Source organism: Bos indicus, chromosome 14 (assembly GCF_029378745.1).
Source record: "Bos indicus isolate NIAB-ARS_2022 breed Sahiwal x Tharparkar chromosome 14, NIAB-ARS_B.indTharparkar_mat_pri_1.0, whole genome shotgun sequence".
In the NCBI taxonomy this organism is placed as follows: Eukaryota; Metazoa; Chordata; class Mammalia; order Artiodactyla; family Bovidae; genus Bos; species Bos indicus.
The window spans coordinates 81569009-81586254 of NC_091773.1; the positions used below are offsets into that span (position 1 = coordinate 81569009).

General features: G+C 44.3%; 1 protein-coding gene across 6 annotated transcripts in view; it reads right to left on the reverse strand.

Annotated features, from left to right (window-relative positions):
* The window catches only part of TAF2 (TATA-box binding protein associated factor 2), an 88307-nt gene extending 73433 nt beyond the window's left edge, over nt 1-14874 (reverse strand). For 3 of the 6 annotated variants that reach the window (XM_070802974.1, XM_070802973.1, XM_070802972.1), the window contains exons 1-3: nt 14487-14873; nt 13809-13862; nt 4375-4535 (exon numbers count right to left, since the gene is read on the reverse strand). In XM_070802974.1, coding sequence (XP_070659075.1) covers nt 4375-4535; nt 13809-13862; nt 14487-14570 — 299 coding nt within the window. In that variant the 5' untranslated portion in view covers nt 14571-14873. Of the gene's footprint in view, nt 1-2978; nt 3106-4374; nt 4536-13808; nt 13863-14486 lie in introns of those variants that run through there. The other 3 variants (XM_070802971.1, XM_070802976.1, XM_070802975.1) reach the window with 3 other exon arrangements.
* Nucleotides 14875-17246: the final 2372 nt, after the last annotated feature.

Below are 17246 nucleotides of genomic sequence, written 5' to 3' on the forward strand. Positions count from 1 at the left end.
GACTAAAGGCAAAAGGAGGAGGAGGTGGCAGAGAATAAGACGGTCAGATGCGTCACCAATTCAATGGACAAGAATCTGAGCAAACTCCGTAAACAGTAGAGGATGGAGGAGCCTGGTGTCCCCGAGGTCGCAAAGAGCTGGACACAACTTAGCAACCGAACAACAATTTGAGAAGCCTAATGAATTTCAAGTCACTAGAAACACTGAGTACAGGTAAGAACGAAACGGTTCTACTGCTATGCATGTGTGGTTACAGGAAGTCCAGATGAGAAGAGCCCTGTTTAGTCACAGGGTCACCACATGTAAGAAAACACGAGGCCAAACGAGAGCATTCATGAACGGCAGAGGGAATGGTTCACAAATTTGCCGTTTTCCATGAGGAATGACTGAGAGTACTGACATGCGACAGACTGGAAAAGAGAAAACTCACAGGAAAACAGTTCTTAATTAGGATAAGTTTCTGAACATTGTAGAAAAACAGACGAACTCAATGTAATAAATAACTTTCTAACATTCAGAAATAATGAAAGGGGTGCTTTAAAAAACAGTGAGCTCAACAGAAGGTGGAACAGTATAGGGGAAAATTCCTCTTGAAGTTTTGACTAAACAAACCCCAAAGTTCTCTCCACTATGACAACTTAATTACAAGCAATACTCTTACAACAACTGCCAGTAAGGCACTGTGGATGAGTTAAAATATAAAACTATCCATATTACCTAACCATAAACAATCAATAAAGGAATCAACCACTTCTACCATATGATATCAGCAAAACAGGAACATTTAAAATCTCTCTACACAGATGTCTATATAAAAATACAGGACTGAAAAAATATATACAGGACTTAGAAAATCTAGAAAACGGAATTAAAAAATCAATTCTCATCAGTTTAAAAAAGGCTTCAGTCGCTCACTCATCACTTCTATCTTCAGTCAGCTTTATTTCTACTGTCACTCCTCAGTGGAAACGAAGACAGGAGACAGGAACTAAACTGATTCCTGAAACTCAGCAAAGTGGAGACCTTTTGAGTAAAATAAACAAACTCTTCTCAAGGTAGCAAAGCCTACCTATGGAAGGGGAAAAACCAGGAGGGGACATGTCAGCCACTGCAGGCCACACACGCACAGAAACAGTCTCTGGCAAAAACAAAAAACAAAGAAAAAGCCACCAAAGAGACACAGCATCCATGGAAGCAAACTACATCTACAATATAAGTTCAAATAGAAAATATATTTGGAGAAACTTCAAGTGCTTATTTTCCTGGCAGACAATAAGCCAGAGAGAGACAGAAGGGGAGAAGTCTTACATGTTACATAACCAACAGGGTTTCTAATTGCTAGGACAGGTAATTTAACGTGTCAGCTAATGCTGACTTGGATAACATAGGAAGAAATGCCTTTTAATCTCTTATCTAAATGCTTCCCTCCCTCACATTCCCCCTGCAGTTCAAAGGCGCTACATCTCAACCAAGGTAAGCACACTCTTGCCATTAAAAATAGAAGGGTTTGGCACCTTAACTGTAAAACAAATAGGAAGAAAATGTGATGAAGTAGCATATTATTTCTTTGAACGTTAGGACATTCTGGTATGTACTCAAGAGCAAGTTTAACCACTGAGTTTTAAGTTTAATTTTCAATTTCAAATCTACTCTATTCAGTTTCTGCTTCAGCTTTAGTAGAAATTTTATTGCTTCATTCAACAATGAGAGTTACTCTGTAAACAAGAAAGGTGTTGTAAGTATCTAGGGACATGCTAAAGATCTTAACCACCTGTCCTTCCCACAGTCTTCTTTAAAAATAAATAACATCATCACAAGAGATCATTTTCACACCTTAACTACCTGTGAACAAAGTCTTCTTTAAAAATAAATATCATCATTACAAGAGATCATTTTCACATCTTAACTGCTAAGCTGTATTTCTTCTGAACCACTGGTATGCTTCTGTCTTGTTTTAGGAATCTTACAAACAATAGCATTTCCCTCTTTCATATGGTAACCAGAAATCTCAAAACCAAACCTACAGGTCTCCTCTAGTAACTTGAGTGTGGTACACACCATCCTGTACTTTTTCACTCTTCATGATTGTTTCATTAGCTACTTTAAAAAACTACTGTCGAATAAAATTCTAAAACCAATCTCAAACCCTCTTTTGAACAAGTCAGAGAATAAACAAACACCAACAAAAACTGGCATCTCTCTTACAAAGTAAACAGGGCTCTAGAGCCAGGCAGGAAAGCAGGGTTCCCTGAGTATTTCAGTGACCATGGCTAAGAGTGGTGGAGCCATTGAAAAGACAAATTTATTCTATCCTTTCCACTCTCCCAACTTAACCTTCGAAAATACTCTCCTTTATGACTCCCTTTTCTTTCTTTATCACACTAAAAGTGATGAGGCATCTTCCCTATTACTGGACAAAAGTTTTAGGGGATATCGTCACCTCAAAAAAACAAGTTTATTCTATCCTTTTCAATCTCCCAAATGAACCTTTGAAAATACTCTCCTTTATGACTCCCTTTTCTTTATCATACTAAAAGTGATGAGGCATCTTCCCTATCACTGGAGAAAAGTTTAAGGGGATATCATCACCTCAAAATTAACCAAGTAGAGCTTGCTTCCTTAACAGATCTGGAGCCCACCGTTCCCATCACTGCACTGTCAGACTTTCTTCTTTGAAACCTGAGCAGCAACAACTGGGAAAGCAGCTGTGCAAACACTGTGTTTGTGAGTAGCAGATGGAGAAGCTCTTACGCTGTCCTCAAGTGCAGAGACCTAAACTCTCCTCAGTACTCTGTAACAGCCTACATGGGGAAAGAAACTGAGAGAGATGATCCCTGGGTAACGGGTTCACTCTGCTGTACCCCTGAACCACAACCCTGTACATCAACTACAGGAGCCCGCTCTGCCCGTGGAAACCGTGCAGAGAGCATCTCGGGGGCAGCCTGCTTCAGCGGCCTCCGATGCTCTCCGAGTCCTACCGTTCTTTAAGAACCCTGGTTGGGTGGGAGGACACGAGGCCTGGGATCTTGGTCTGCGGCCCTGGGGCGATTCATTCATCCATTCACTCTACAGATCTCTGCTGAATGCCAGGTGGTGTGCCAGCCTCTGAGGAGACAGCAAGGCACAGGCAGGTCTGCAGTCTGACCCTTGCTCTCGGGGAGCTCACTGGAAGCAGCGCATTCAGACAACGCAACTCGCAACCGGCAGAGAGCGTGACTGACGTTATGGCGGGGAAAGCACAGGATGAAGCGCAGCTCCTGGCTGGTCAGTCAGATGGGATATGAGGCCTTCCTGCTTCACACGGGGGGATGAGCACCACACGGGACGGTGGGTTTGGGGAAGCTGTGCGACACTGTACAAGGCGTGAAGAGAGCTAGCATGCAGATGCTCTCCACCCCTAGACTGGTTAAAATAGCACCGAGACCGAAAGGGGCTTATAATTTACTAAAAAACAAGAGTTTATAGTTTAGGGCACTCTACCCCCAAATACTGAGAATCAAATGATAAAATGCAATGCTATCGATGCATGCTATCAAAACTCTGAAAAAACAACTGCCTTCAAATGTACTTGACAGTATTTAAATCAGCATAAATCTTACTGGCGCACAATCAAGTCAAATGTTAAAAAGAGCCATAAGAATAATAAGCTATCCTATTTTCCTAGGGAAATAATTCAAAATAAAAGAAAAAAAAATTTAGAAAATAATCAGACAATCCACAGTATACTGAGTAAATGGAATATTGCCTGACCATAAAAATAACAAAGTATTTAAATGAAAAATGTAGAACATACAGCTGATCACTAAAAATGTGTGTTTAATGATAAAATCAGAGGCAGCCTAGACAGATGCAGTATTTAAAGTGAAGGAATTAGGTATTTCAGACTTTTTATATTTTATAAAGCTGTCAAATATTTCGTAGAATAAAGTAGTTTCTCCTCTATAGATTACAGTATCCTCTAATTCATTAAAGATTATATTAACATCCGCGAAACAAAATTTTTTTAAAAAACAAAAGTAGAAAACTGGCTAAGAAAAGTTATTTACAGCTCTCCGATAAAGGAAAGTTGGTACCTCACTATGCTGAGCAGAGCCGTGAAGTGTCCTGGATCAAACGGGCAAAGCGGCAGAAGCAACGGAAGCTCCGTGATCACAGACACTGAACCGGGAGCAGAGCCTAATGGTAACCTGAGAGAGTGGTGATCTAATAACCTAAGAGAGTGGTGATCTAATAACCTAAGAGAGTGGTGATCTAATAACCTAAGAGAGTGGTGATCTAATAACCTAAGAGAGTGAGGATCTAATAACCTAGGAAAGTGAGGAGGGGAGTACTGATCCCTTAAGAAACACCAACGTCCACAAGCGTGCGACTCACTGTTTCGATTCACTGTGACAAACTTCCAAGGTTGGATCATTATAAATGAAGGCAGCTTCTAAGTCATTGATTCTCACTCGGTATATTCTACACTGCTTGCTGTTCAACTTGATTCTATTTAAGTTTGCAACTGTGGGAAATATAGTCAGTTCCACAAATCCCTGTAAAGAGAAGGAATGATAATTTCATTACAATTAATACTGGTATACTTTAGAACACATTTCTTTGATTTCTACTACTTAAACACACACTACACTCCAGAGACAGAATCTCAAATAGGTATACACATCCAAGTGCTCTAACTTCACCTCAAGTACGGTTGTCTGAGTGACTAAATGGGTGTGAATTTATCATCCTGGTGTTTCACATTCACTATCAGTGAAAATTAAACCAGATGCTAGAAAAAAAGTAAAATGACTCAAATGTAAGAATTTTATATATAATACAAAATTATCAAATATAAGAATTTATAGATAGACTGGAACCCAACGGGGAGTAAGGGGAAAAAAATCCAAGAGCAAAAAGAGACCCAAAACCAGTTCAGGGAGTGAAAGGAAACTGCCTCTGGCGACCTCCCAGGTGGTCCAGAGGTTAACAATCCACCTCCCACTGCAGGGGACTCAGGCTCAATCACCGGCCGGGGAACTAAGACCCCACACGCCACAGGACAGCAAGGTCTGAGAGCTCCAACTACTGAGTGCATACGCTTTGGAGCCCCCGGATCCCAGCAAGGAGCCCCGGCACCACAATCCTGTGTGCCCCATCAAACACCAGACGCGGACAAAAATTCACGAATACTTTTTATAAAAAAGAAAGAAAACAGCCTCTCAAAACAGGGTAAAAACTACACCACCAAAGCTAACACGTATGCATCTCTGCTCACGGGAGGTAAATCAGGACACGTGATATAACAAGAGTTACAAGAAACACTCAGGCAAGGAGGAAAAAATCCACTGCAGCCTCCAAGAGCAGCAGACACTTCAAAGTGCTGGATGATTTTCTACCAAGCACTCCCAAAGGCCACACAGTTCTACCACCTCAGCCTGGTGCTGAGCAACGATCTGAAGCACGTACAAGACACAAGAGGCAGTGACATCCACTGTCCACTACCCTCCTGCGCTGAATCAAATGCGAAAGACAGACCAGTGGAACATGGAATCTTATGTCCAGTGAGTTCAATATTCTGGGTTGAAAACACAAAATATGGGAGGGCAGGAAACAGTAACATTTCAAGGGCTGAAAATCCCAGGAATATCTAAAGTAAAACTCAGGGAATAACCATAGCGAACAAGATTACAACACTTAATTATAAGGGCTGTTATTAAGCACTACTATGTATTACATTGGAATTCCATCCCCTCCACCTGCTTTGTTCGTGGTGATGCTTTCTAAGGCCCCCTTGACTTCACGTTCCAGGATGTCTGGCTCTAGGTCAGTGATCACACCATTTTGATTATCTTGGTCATGAAGATCTTTTTTGTACAGTTCTTCTGTGTATTCTTGTCACCTCTTCTTAATATCTTCTGCCTCTGTTAGGTCCATACCATTTCTGTCCTTTATCGAGCCCATCTTTGCATGAAATGTTCCCCTGGTATCTCTAATTTTCTTGAAGGGATCTCTAGTCTTTCCCATTCTGTTGTTTTCCTCTATGTCTTTGCACTGATCACTGAGGAAGGCTTTTTTCTCTCTCCTTGCTATTCTTTGGAACTTGGCATTCAGATGCAGTTGAGCTATTTCAAATCCTGAAAGGTGATGCTGTGAAAGTGCTGCACTCAATATGCCAGCAAATTTGGAAAACTCAGCAGTGACCACAGGACTGGAAAAGGTCAGTTTTCATTCTAATCCCAAAGAAAGGCAATGCTAAAGAATGCTCAAACCACCGCACAGTTGCACTCATCTCACATGCTAGTAAAATAATGCCCAAAATTCTCCAAGCCAGGCTTCAGCAGTACGTGAACCGTGAACTTCCAAATGTTCAAGCTGGTTTTAGAAAAGGCAGAGGAACCAGAGATCAAATTGCCAACATCCGCTGGATCATGGAAAAAGCAAGAGAGTTCCAGAAAAACATCTATTTCTGCTTTATTGGCTATGCCAAAGCCTTTGACTGTGTGGATCACAATAAACTGTGGAAAATTCTGAAAGAGATGGGAATACCAGACCACCTGACCTGCCTCCTGAGAAACCTATATGCAGGTCAGGAAGCAACAGTTAGAACTGGACACCCAACAACAGACTGGTTCCAAATAGGAAAAGGAGTACGTCAAGGCTGTATATTGTCACCCTGTTCATTTAACTTCTATGCAGAGTACATCATGAGAAACACTGGGCTGGAAGAAGCACAAGCTGGAATCAAGATTGCCGGGAGAAATATCAATAACCTCAGACATGCAGATGGCACCATTCTTATGTCAGAAAGTGAAGAGGAACTGAAAAGCCTCTTGATGAAAGTAAAAGAAGAGAGTGAAAAACTAAGATCATGGCACCTGGTCCCATCACTTCATGGGAAATAGATGGGGGAACAGTGGAAACAGTGTCAGACTTTGTTTTTTTGGGCTCCAAAATCACTGCAGATGGTGATTACAGCCATGAAATTAAAAGATGCTTACTTCTTGGAAGGAAATAGCATATTAAAAAGCAGAGACATCACTTTGCCAACAAAGGTCCGTCTAGTCAAGGCTATGGTTTTTCCAGTGGTCATGTATGGATGTGAAAATTGGACTGTGAAGAAAGCTGAGTGCCGAAGAACTGATGCTTTTGAACTGTGGTGTTGGAGAAGACTCTTGAGAGTCCCTCGGACTGCAGGGAGAGCCAACCAGTCCATTCTAAAGGAGATCACTCCTGGGTGTTCACTGGAAGGACTGATCCTCAAACTCCAACTCCAATTCTTTGGCCACCTCATGGGAAGAGTTGACTCATTGGAAAAGACTCTGATGCTGGGAGGGATTGGGGACAGGAGGAGAAGGGGAGGACAGAGGATGAGATGGCTGGATGGCATCACTGACTCGATGGACGTGAGTCTGAGTGAACTCCGGGAGTTGGTGATGGACAGGGAGGCCTGGCGTGCTGCGATTCATGGGGTCGCAAAGAGTGGGACACGACTGAACTGAACTGATATGTCACGCATTACACCAGATACTTTTGTATATTTTAATCCCATTAACAACTTCAAGAGATAAATATTAGTTTATACAGATTAAGGATTAAGAAAATTAAATCATTACGTGGAGAACTGAGATTCAAACCCACATCTACATGATCGCAACTGGTCCCCACTATGCCACAATATCTTCAGTGCAACGCTTTTCAATAACATGCAAGAATTATTTTTTAGATAAAATTTAGTCCAGCCACTCAAAAGCCCATGTAGAGCCCCCTTTCCCCCAACTGACAAATAACAGTCATACATCTTTAAATTAGACCATCTGAATAGATCTACTTGCCTGGAAGCAGATAAGAACAAAAAAAGCAGAAGCAGTAACATTGATGAAGTCTCTGAGTTGAAAGGTGTTAAACTGTGAGCAACTGTAGAAAGACCTAAATTCCCTTCATCAGCAATCATGACCAATTGACATGAATGATCCTGGATTAGCTGAAAGACTGTAAGCAAAACTGAGATAACATCAAAAGTGAACCAGAAAAGATTATGGGAACTGCTGTCAAGAAGTAGTGACATGAGACAGAAGAATAAGCTTTGGGTTTCTAAACTAAGGTTAACAGTAATAAAACAGTGAATGGTATACTTCGTCATGATAGGGAAAGCCCAGCCTCCTTGAGTTATCAGGTCTCTGACACCACCTAGAACCCTGATCTGCACCTGGCCTGCAACCCTGCAGCCGCAGCTCCGGCAGGGCAGCCCCAGCTGGAGCAGGATGCAGCCTCCAGGGCTCCTAAATGCTCCCTCTTCCTGCTCCCACTCCCGCCCCAGCAGCCAACCCCAACGCCCTCCTAGAGTCCCTCCTCCTCAAGTCCAGGTTCATCTGTCCATGGAATTTTCCAGGCAAGAATACTGCAGTGGGTTGCCATGTCCTACTACACGGGAGCTTCCTGACCCAGGGATTAAACCTGCGTCTCTTGTTGTCTCCTGCACTGACAGGAGGATTCTATACTACTGAGCTACCTGAGAAGCCTGTACCTCAGTTTCCTCATCTGCAAAACAAGAATAGCAATACTACCTACCTTTTGGTGTTATTGTAACTGAGCAATTTAAAGCAAGGAAAGCACTTAAAATCACAGCTGGCATCCAGTGAAAGCTTTTGTTATTCTTCTTAGATTCTGCTGCTTCTCCTATGCGTTCATGCCGCACTGAACACCATCCTCTGTTCATTAATATCACCCCAATTCCCCAATATGCACTGAAAGTTCCTACGTTCCCTTATTAACCCATCTCAGCCGTCACGCTTGGCCATGGATGTAGACACAGCTGATTCCGGCAGGAACACTGCTTCTAGTTCCTGCATTTCAGCTCCTACCTTCACAGCCCTTCCGGGACAGCAGTCAAGACCACACACTGGGAGGCCCCCCATCACCGCTCAGCATGGCCCCGGTGCGGACACTTTAAGCCTGAGTGTCCGCAATGCCTGTCGCTCCCGCCAGCCCTCCTGCTGACCCCATGGCCCACTTCGCTCCTTGGCCTCCTCCAGTCTCTCTCTAAAACCCTCCCTGGTGTTTTCAGGGCTGCTATCTTCCTTGGCCGTCTAAGATCCTTACCTTGAACCACTCTTGTGTCAACTATGGTCTCTCGCCCTTTGGCTACACGCGCCTATCTCCTCCTCCTGTTTTGAAGAGTTCCTTCCACTCCTCTGCTAGAGGCCACACTCTGTAGTGCTCTCAGAAGCCATGCTCTATTAATCACCTTCTCCTATAACTATAATCTCTCCTCTCACAGGACTTTCCCCCACACCTACAAACATGTTCAACTCTCTCCTATCTTTCTTTTAAATCTTAACTTCTATGTCACCTCAAATAATTTTTTGCCCTTTCCTGGAGTTAACTATATTTTGGTTCAGAACTGACAGTAATCCCTGGAGTCCCATTACATTACAACAGTTCACTAGGCAGACTGGAAGTCAGGGTGTGTGTGTGTGTGAGAGAGTGCGTGTTGGGGGGAGGGTATGGAGGGGGGTTGTTTTTGCCAGGCAGTGCAGCTTATGGTATCTTAGTTCCCTGACCAGGGATTGAACCTGGGCCCTTGGCAGCGACAAGGCAGAGTCCTAACCACTGAACTGCTAGGGAATTCCCCAGACTGGCGACCTCTGGAGGTCAAGTAATAAAGGGGTTTAAGGGGTTCCCACATCTCTCTCAGGGTAGGCCTGGTGTTTATTACGCAGTCCAAACATACAGGATACATTTGAGTAACTGGCAAACCTCACAGTCATTCTTTGACCTCCCTCTGAGTGAGGTCTACGGTGGAAGGACTGAGTGGACACCAACGGGCCACCTGTCCCCCTTCAGCACAACCTTCAACACAACCTGACACCTCTGAGAACGGCAGAGATCAGCGCCCGCAGAGACGCGGACGACGCCTAATCCACCTTCATTTAACTCAGCTATTTGGCCAGTGCAAAAGCCAAGTGGGTCTTGCAGAATGATCGTGAACTATCACAAACTTGCCAACCACAACCACGTTTGCAGAAGTGATACTCTGACTGCAGCAAATCAGCACAGCTCCTGGTAGCAAATATTGCCATGAATTATCAAGCAATTTTTTCCCTCCCCCTCAAATCCCATCAGGAAAAAAAAAAACAGAAGCAGGCTGTCTTCTAGACATGAGAACCCCATCACTATCATCTAGTAACTCTCTCAACTCTCTGCTCAGTCAAAACAAAGTTCAAAAGTGTCCTGACTGCAGGGTAGCCCAAAGTGAATCACACTGGTATGTTATACTGACAACATTACAATACCTGGACCTGGTGAGAAAGGAAGAACAAGTTCTCGATCTGCCTTACTAGAAAACACACAGATGGCAAAGGCTGAGAGTTAAATCTCATGGATGTTCGGGGGACTGTCACATCAACAGAGCTTCTAAGGTTCCAGTGGTCTGAGGCACACAAAAATAAACCTACAGTGAAAGTTACTGCACTTTGCACTTCCCACCAAGAGGGGGAAAAAAAGAAGGCAGGAAAACTGGGAGGCTTCTTTGCATTCAGAAAGCAATCTATACATTCAGGCATATCGCTTACTAGGCAATCATTAAGACTGTCATCTTCTGGAAGAGGTCCAGAACAACAAAGAGCTCTGCAGTGGGTCCAGGCTGTGGTCCAAGCTGCCCGCCTCAGGCCGTATGACTCAGCGGAGCCACCAGCACTGGGCTGTGCCCAGCAGACAGGGATGCTGCACTGACTCTGGCTTTCTCCCGCAGGATGACACTGCACTGCCATTCCGAGGTTTCAGAGGAAACCCGGGGCCTCTTCTGCCAGCAACTATTTTCTATGTGCAAAGCAACTACTGCTTTGCTACTAGACCCTGCAGTAGAGACCGAACACATAACCATGGGACTCCAAACATTTCAGGGAGTTTTTGTTAACCTGAAACGGCTATCATGAACTGAGTGCGTGCAGCAGCTTGCCACCTTTTAATGGAAACACCACCTCCGGACCAGGCCCAGGAAGGCTCCTAAGGCACAAAAAGCAAACAGCGTGCGCCACTGACTCAGAACCCAAAGAGACTTGCTCCCATCGAATCTCCACTTCCTCTCAATCCACACCCATGACCTCATGGAGAGTTCCCCATGTTTAATAACGAGACAAAACACAAGCCTGAATTATGAATAAGTCTGTACAGCAGGCTAGCACAGTTGAAAATGGATGGTAACTCTCACTGAAGCGTAGTCATGAAACAGTGCAAGAAAACCCTGCTGTGGGCAGGACGCCAGCAAACGCAACAGGTGGCACAGTGTTTGCGGAAGCAGAAATGACCCACGTACACTTCTACAGGGAGTGGGGCAGTGCTAGGTTGGCCAGCTGGTTAGGAATGTGTAAAGAACAAGACTAAAGGACTGAAAATAAGAGGGTGATGGGAAAAGTAAGTGTACACATGAATCTCTCAGAGTAGGTATAATATGAAAATGTTATCACATAAATGACCAACAGAGGCATCCTCAGGGACTGTGGAGGGGGCCCTCAAAAATCAACTGGCAAGATTATCTATCCAGCAGATGTCCACAGACTCTTTCCCTAGCCACCCTAATACACAAAGTTGTCACGGTGGCAAGAACAGAGGCCACACAGGAACCCAACAACATGCTCTGCCCTCAACAAAGCCTGATCTGGTCACCATCAGTGCTGAGTGCCCGCCTCCCCACAGCAGAGGATCAAAATCAGCTTCTAACAAGGGATCTTCCCAGGAAGGATCAGTTAGTCAGTCACTCAGCAGTAAAATGACTACATTAGACAGCTGGTATTGTAGAGGGGAGACAGTAATTTATCCTTATAAAAACACATACTCTAGATTTTCCTTCCCTATTAATACAATTTACCTACAAAAAGCCATCCGTGTCAACATACTATCCCATACACACTTCCATGTGTATAGAAAAGTGTGGCAGAATTTACACGTAAATTTTACATGCAAAGTTAATTTTTTCCTCTCATCCAGAAGTGGCCAACATGATCAACTGCTGAAGGCTCAGCTACAGCACCAACCGAGAGCTCTGACAGGAGGCCATCCTAAACCAGTGGCCGCTGTTGTAACATTAGGTCATCTCTGCACAGCCAAGCAGACCTGGGAGCCAAGGGGCAAAAGCAGGAGTGACTATGCTCACTACTGCTTCAAAAAGCCACTGAAAGGATTTTGCTTCCTGTCTTGAAGACTTCAGGTTCCGGGCGTTCAGAAGCCTAGTGGTCAAAGAGGAACGCATCCACCAGGGCACAGAGCCACGGCTTTATTAAAGTGGAAGCTGAGACTAAACCACTTCGGGCTCCTCATGCCATTGAACGAACAGGCACAGAAAGGGGTCACTGTCCTGGCTGAAAGACTAGCAGCAACTGCGATTCTGTTCCACAACAGAAGCAAGAATTCCATTTGCAATTCAGGGGGTTCAATGGAAGGCCTCTGAGGTCCTCTTGACGAACAGCCCTAATCAATGGCAAACTGCAACAAACCAAATGAAGTCAAAACCAGCAAGGATGCAAAATGAAGGTCTATGACAGACCAAAAGAAATGCTGTCAAAAGGAAAGAGAAAACTGGAATAGGTGGAAGAAAGCTGTGTACATCAACTTTGACCTTGATAGCAACTGAAGAAAGCAAAGGCTATAATAACTAATATTCACATTCTTTTACCCACCTTTCTTCCATTACAGGCGATAGCTAATATTTCAGGTGGGAAAAGTGCTGAAATCGCCATTTCTTCACACAAGTGGATTACTTCAGGGATCAGCTAACTTTTTCTTAAAGGGCCAGAGACTAAATAGATATTACAGGCCTCACAGTTTCACAGCTATTCCACTTTGCCATTGTAGCTTCAAAGCAGCCTTAGACAGTTTATAAATAAATGGGTGTAGCTGTGTTCAAATAAAACTTTACTTACAAAAACAGGTAGTTAGCTAATGCCACAACATAGCTAATGCTACAATAGCTGATGGGACTTCCTTAAGCTGGGAACACTGTCATCTAAACAGAAGCGTTGAGAGGATGATCTGGGGGCAAAAGGGGTTAGACTGCTGTAGATACCTTCCTTTTGCCCTTCCTAATCTGCCCTCTAACCCTACTCTGTATCCAAGAAGATGCATTAACTGGGCACTAGCCTTCCGGCTGCTGGTCAGGGTGGTCAAACAAGAGGCACAAAGAGGAAACGGAAAATAGAAGAGGAGGGAGCTCCACAGATTCATAACCCTGGGTCTTAGGCTATCAACGGCGTTCCTAGAACAAATATATCAATCCACACGGATATTTGGATATATATCATATATGGATATATATATGCAGATTTATCAATCCATATGGATATAACAATCCCTACATCTAAATTGGCGGAGGGGGGGGGTGTGCAATTACTAGGTTTCAAACACCTTTATCCAGAACTTTACTACAAAGCAATGCCAGGGAAACAAGGTCAGGCAAAAATCAGAAAAACAATAGCAGCCTCTGAACAGTCAATTTAAATAAGTCAGTTTGTCTATCAACCTTAATTTTTTCACAGAAAAAAATCTCACTGTGGACTTATTGTTTCATACGCAAATCTAAAATGTTTGGTAATGTAGACTTTCATATTCCACAACATACTAAGAGAAATAAATTTTTATCAGAAAACAGGAAAAAAGGAAAGGGAGAGCTGAGGTGTTGGCCAGTATAGTAGTAAGGCCATGGCTCTTGAAGTCATACAAGTTTGAATTCTAATTCGTATCTATTCTCAAAACCCATGACCCGGAGCGGAAAGTTTCTGAGTACTGTAAAGCATGCTGTTGTTCTCTCTTATAACTGCTGAGAACATACTTACCACAACAGATTTTCTCTGGAAGTTTATGTTGTTGATGCAGACGACCTGATGGGTTGTACATTAAAGAATAAAGAAAATATTTCAATTATTAAATAATGCATATTTCGATCCCAGTGTAAACAAGAACTGTGTTCCAAGCAGCTCAAAATCATACTTATCTTTCATGCTAAAACCCTAGAAATTAGCGTAACTTGTTCATTTAAAATTCAGCAACAGCCACGAAAATAAAATTTTTTGGACAAAAATGCAATTTAAGAAAAAGGTACATTAATCTGTAAAGGGCAGTAAATCTGCTGAAATTACATTGTCATTCAAGACATTTTCGCCCTACAAAACTGTGGGCGGCTTCCAGTTTCCCACTAGGCTTTCCAGGCCCACTAAGTCAGCTTCAAGCGATCACTGAAACTGATCAATCATAACTAACGAAAACCAAACCTAGAAGTGTTAGTCGCTCAGCCGTGTGCATTCGGTGACCCCATGGACGGTAGCCCGCCAGGCTCCTCGGTCCATGGGATGCTCCAGGCAAGAATACTGTAGTGGGTAGCCTTTCCCTCCCCCAGGGCATCTTCCCGATCCAGGGATCGAACCTGGGTCTCCTGCACTGCAGGCGGATTCTTAACCGTCTGAGCCACCCGGGAAGCCCCAGAAGAAAGGGAGATAAAGAAAAAAAAATACTTATAATTTATACGGCCTTGGGCTTTCAAAGCCCTTGTCTCCTTTCTTCCTGTTCATTCTGGCGGGGTCAGAGCCAGTCGGCGGCATAAAGGGGCCCCGCGGATCTCGGCTTCCCGGCCTCCCGGGCGGCGGCGGGGCATCACCGGCCTTGGGCACCCGACGCTCCCCGTTCCCGCACGCTCCCAAAAGTCACGGCCCGCGGCGGGAGCGCCCTGGGCACCACGCCCAGCCCTGCCCGATCCGCCGCGGCCGCCCTTCACACTCGCTCTGGGGACTCGGCTCGTCAGTCGTCTCCGTCGAGCGCCTGTCACGGAAACACTCCCCACAGAAGCGCCCAACGGCGCCGGCTAGCCGACATCTTTCTCGGAACCTCTGACTCCTGACGTCAGCGGAAGTAGGGCGGCTCTGAGGCGGCAGCCGGAAGTCTTGTTGTCCGTGGGCGGGGCTTGGCGAGCACCGGGCTTTGCGTTTGCCATTTAAAGTGCAGACGGCGGCTGAAAACCGTTGAAGCTGTGGAAACTTGACAGTTATTTTGTGGATGACGCGAACACAGCAGGACGGAAAGGCGAAACATTAAATTTTAGAGAAATAAAGATGTAGCGCAAACACTGAAAAGCATGGGGACGAGGTTTTCAAAGCGCCAAGGGCCGAGACCTAGGAAACCAGGAGGCGTCCCTCCGGGCGCTGTGTAAAAAGAACCCTCAACTCACCGGAGCTGTGACTTAGGCTGGAAAAGACGAGATTACACCTTAAGGAGTCTAACTCGAATTCAGGTCCTCACTAGGCATCGCTGCCTCGGTATTTATTGAAAAATTAATTAATAAGTGGATTATACAGATGCAGAATTACTGAAACACCGGACTATTTTGAAGTCATCTGCATTTCATGAGGGAGAAGGCAATGGCACCCCACTCCAGTACTCTTGCCTGGAAAATCCCATGGATGGAGGAGCCTGGTGGGCTACAGTCCATGGGGTCCCTAAGAGTCAGACACGACTGAGTGACTTCACTTTCACTTTCCACTTTCATGCATCGGAGAAGGAAATGGCAACCCACTCCAGCGTTCTTGCCTGGAGAATCCCAGGGACCGGGGAGCCTGGTGGGCTGCAGTCCGTGGGGTCGCACAGAGTCCGACACGACTGCAGCGACTTGGCGGCGGCGGCGGCGGCATTTCATGTGCATGGGAATAAAACGGTTGTAAATTCCAGTGACAGTTGAATCTTGGTTAATTGTGGATTATCCATTAACTTTTTTTTTTTTAACTTTGGACCAGGTTTAACTCTTCCAACTGTCCTGATGACAAGTTCATTAGCTAAAATTAATTTGAACTTTGGTCTAAAGGAAAACATACTAGGAAAATAAAGATGTAAAGTAACTTTATCAAGCATTCCAAAACCAGAAATTACTTGTAGTTTTTGAGTATTACCTGTGTCAGTATCCTTCATTATAGGATTATAAACTATTGTTAGTATTCTTCACAGGGGATTAGTATTGAAAAGGGTCTTCTTGAATTACAAACTTTTTAATACCATTTTGCATGGAAGATGGAGAATATTTAGCATGATAGATGCAATTGGGTTAAAAAGATGTCACTGGGTTAAAGAAAGAATGGGAAGCAAATTTCATCCCAAAGTGCATATCTGAGGTAGGAGATAGAGGGGCCCCTGGGCTGGGCAGCTGGTATCTGTCAAGTGGAGAAAAACTGAAGCTTTGTTTTCCCCACACTCCAAGGACAAAGCTAGTTGCAGAAGCTGAGCTCTGCTGGAATAGAGATAAGATGACCATTCCTGAGGTCAAGGAAACTTCCTGACCACACAGGTGCAAAAAGGCTCCTTGGAGGTAAAAAAGGGAGGCAGGGCACCAATACCCCCAGTAGTCTCTGTGGTGGAACCCATCTTTAGCAAAAAGTTGCGCATGGACCTTAGGGAGTATCCTGGAACAGATCAGATGTGGGGAAAGAAGAAGATGGGCCAAAGGAAAACAAAGACCAGGAAGAACTGTCCTATAGAAGTGATTTAAGTCATCTTTACTGTGCTCCTACTCATTAGGGAGGACGGCCACACCCTTTCTTTTCTGGTGTGTATTTCTGCCTTATTCTGTCTTAAACTGTTTCTCTCCATGCTCCCCCACTTGTTATGCTGTATCTCTGAAAATAAACTTTGTACCTGTTTTTACAGTTTTTGCCTCCTCAAAACATTTTTGTTTTCAAAGGAGGCAAGAGCCAGGGGAACTTTACTTCTTGGTCTAGCTCCTGGTGCTTCCCTCATGGCTCAGACAGTAGAGAATCTACTTGCAATGCCAGAGACCTGGGTTCAATCCCTGGGTTGGGAAGATCTCCTGGAGAAGGGAGTGGCAACCGACTCCAGTGTTCTCATCCGGAGAATCCCATGGACTGAGGAGCCTGGAGGGGCTACAGTCCATGGGTTCGAAGAGTTGGATTCGACTAAACGACTAACACTTTCAGTTTCACTTTCTAGCCCCTGGTGGTGGACTAGCAGCTAGGATTCTCGGTTTTTATCCAGGCCACCCAGATTTGATTCCTGGGCAGGGAACTAAGATCTCTCTTCAGGACCACTCACTGTTGTCTTTCTGAAATCATATCTACAGGAGCCAGGTGAACAGGAGCCATTATCAAGCCCATTTCATCAATACAAACAACTACTTTAAATAGTTGATAGCATCACGTGATTTGCTATTTTGGTGGAAGGTCAAAAGTAGAGGGGAACTCACTTGGGAAATGATATTTAAGTAAATAAATAATTCT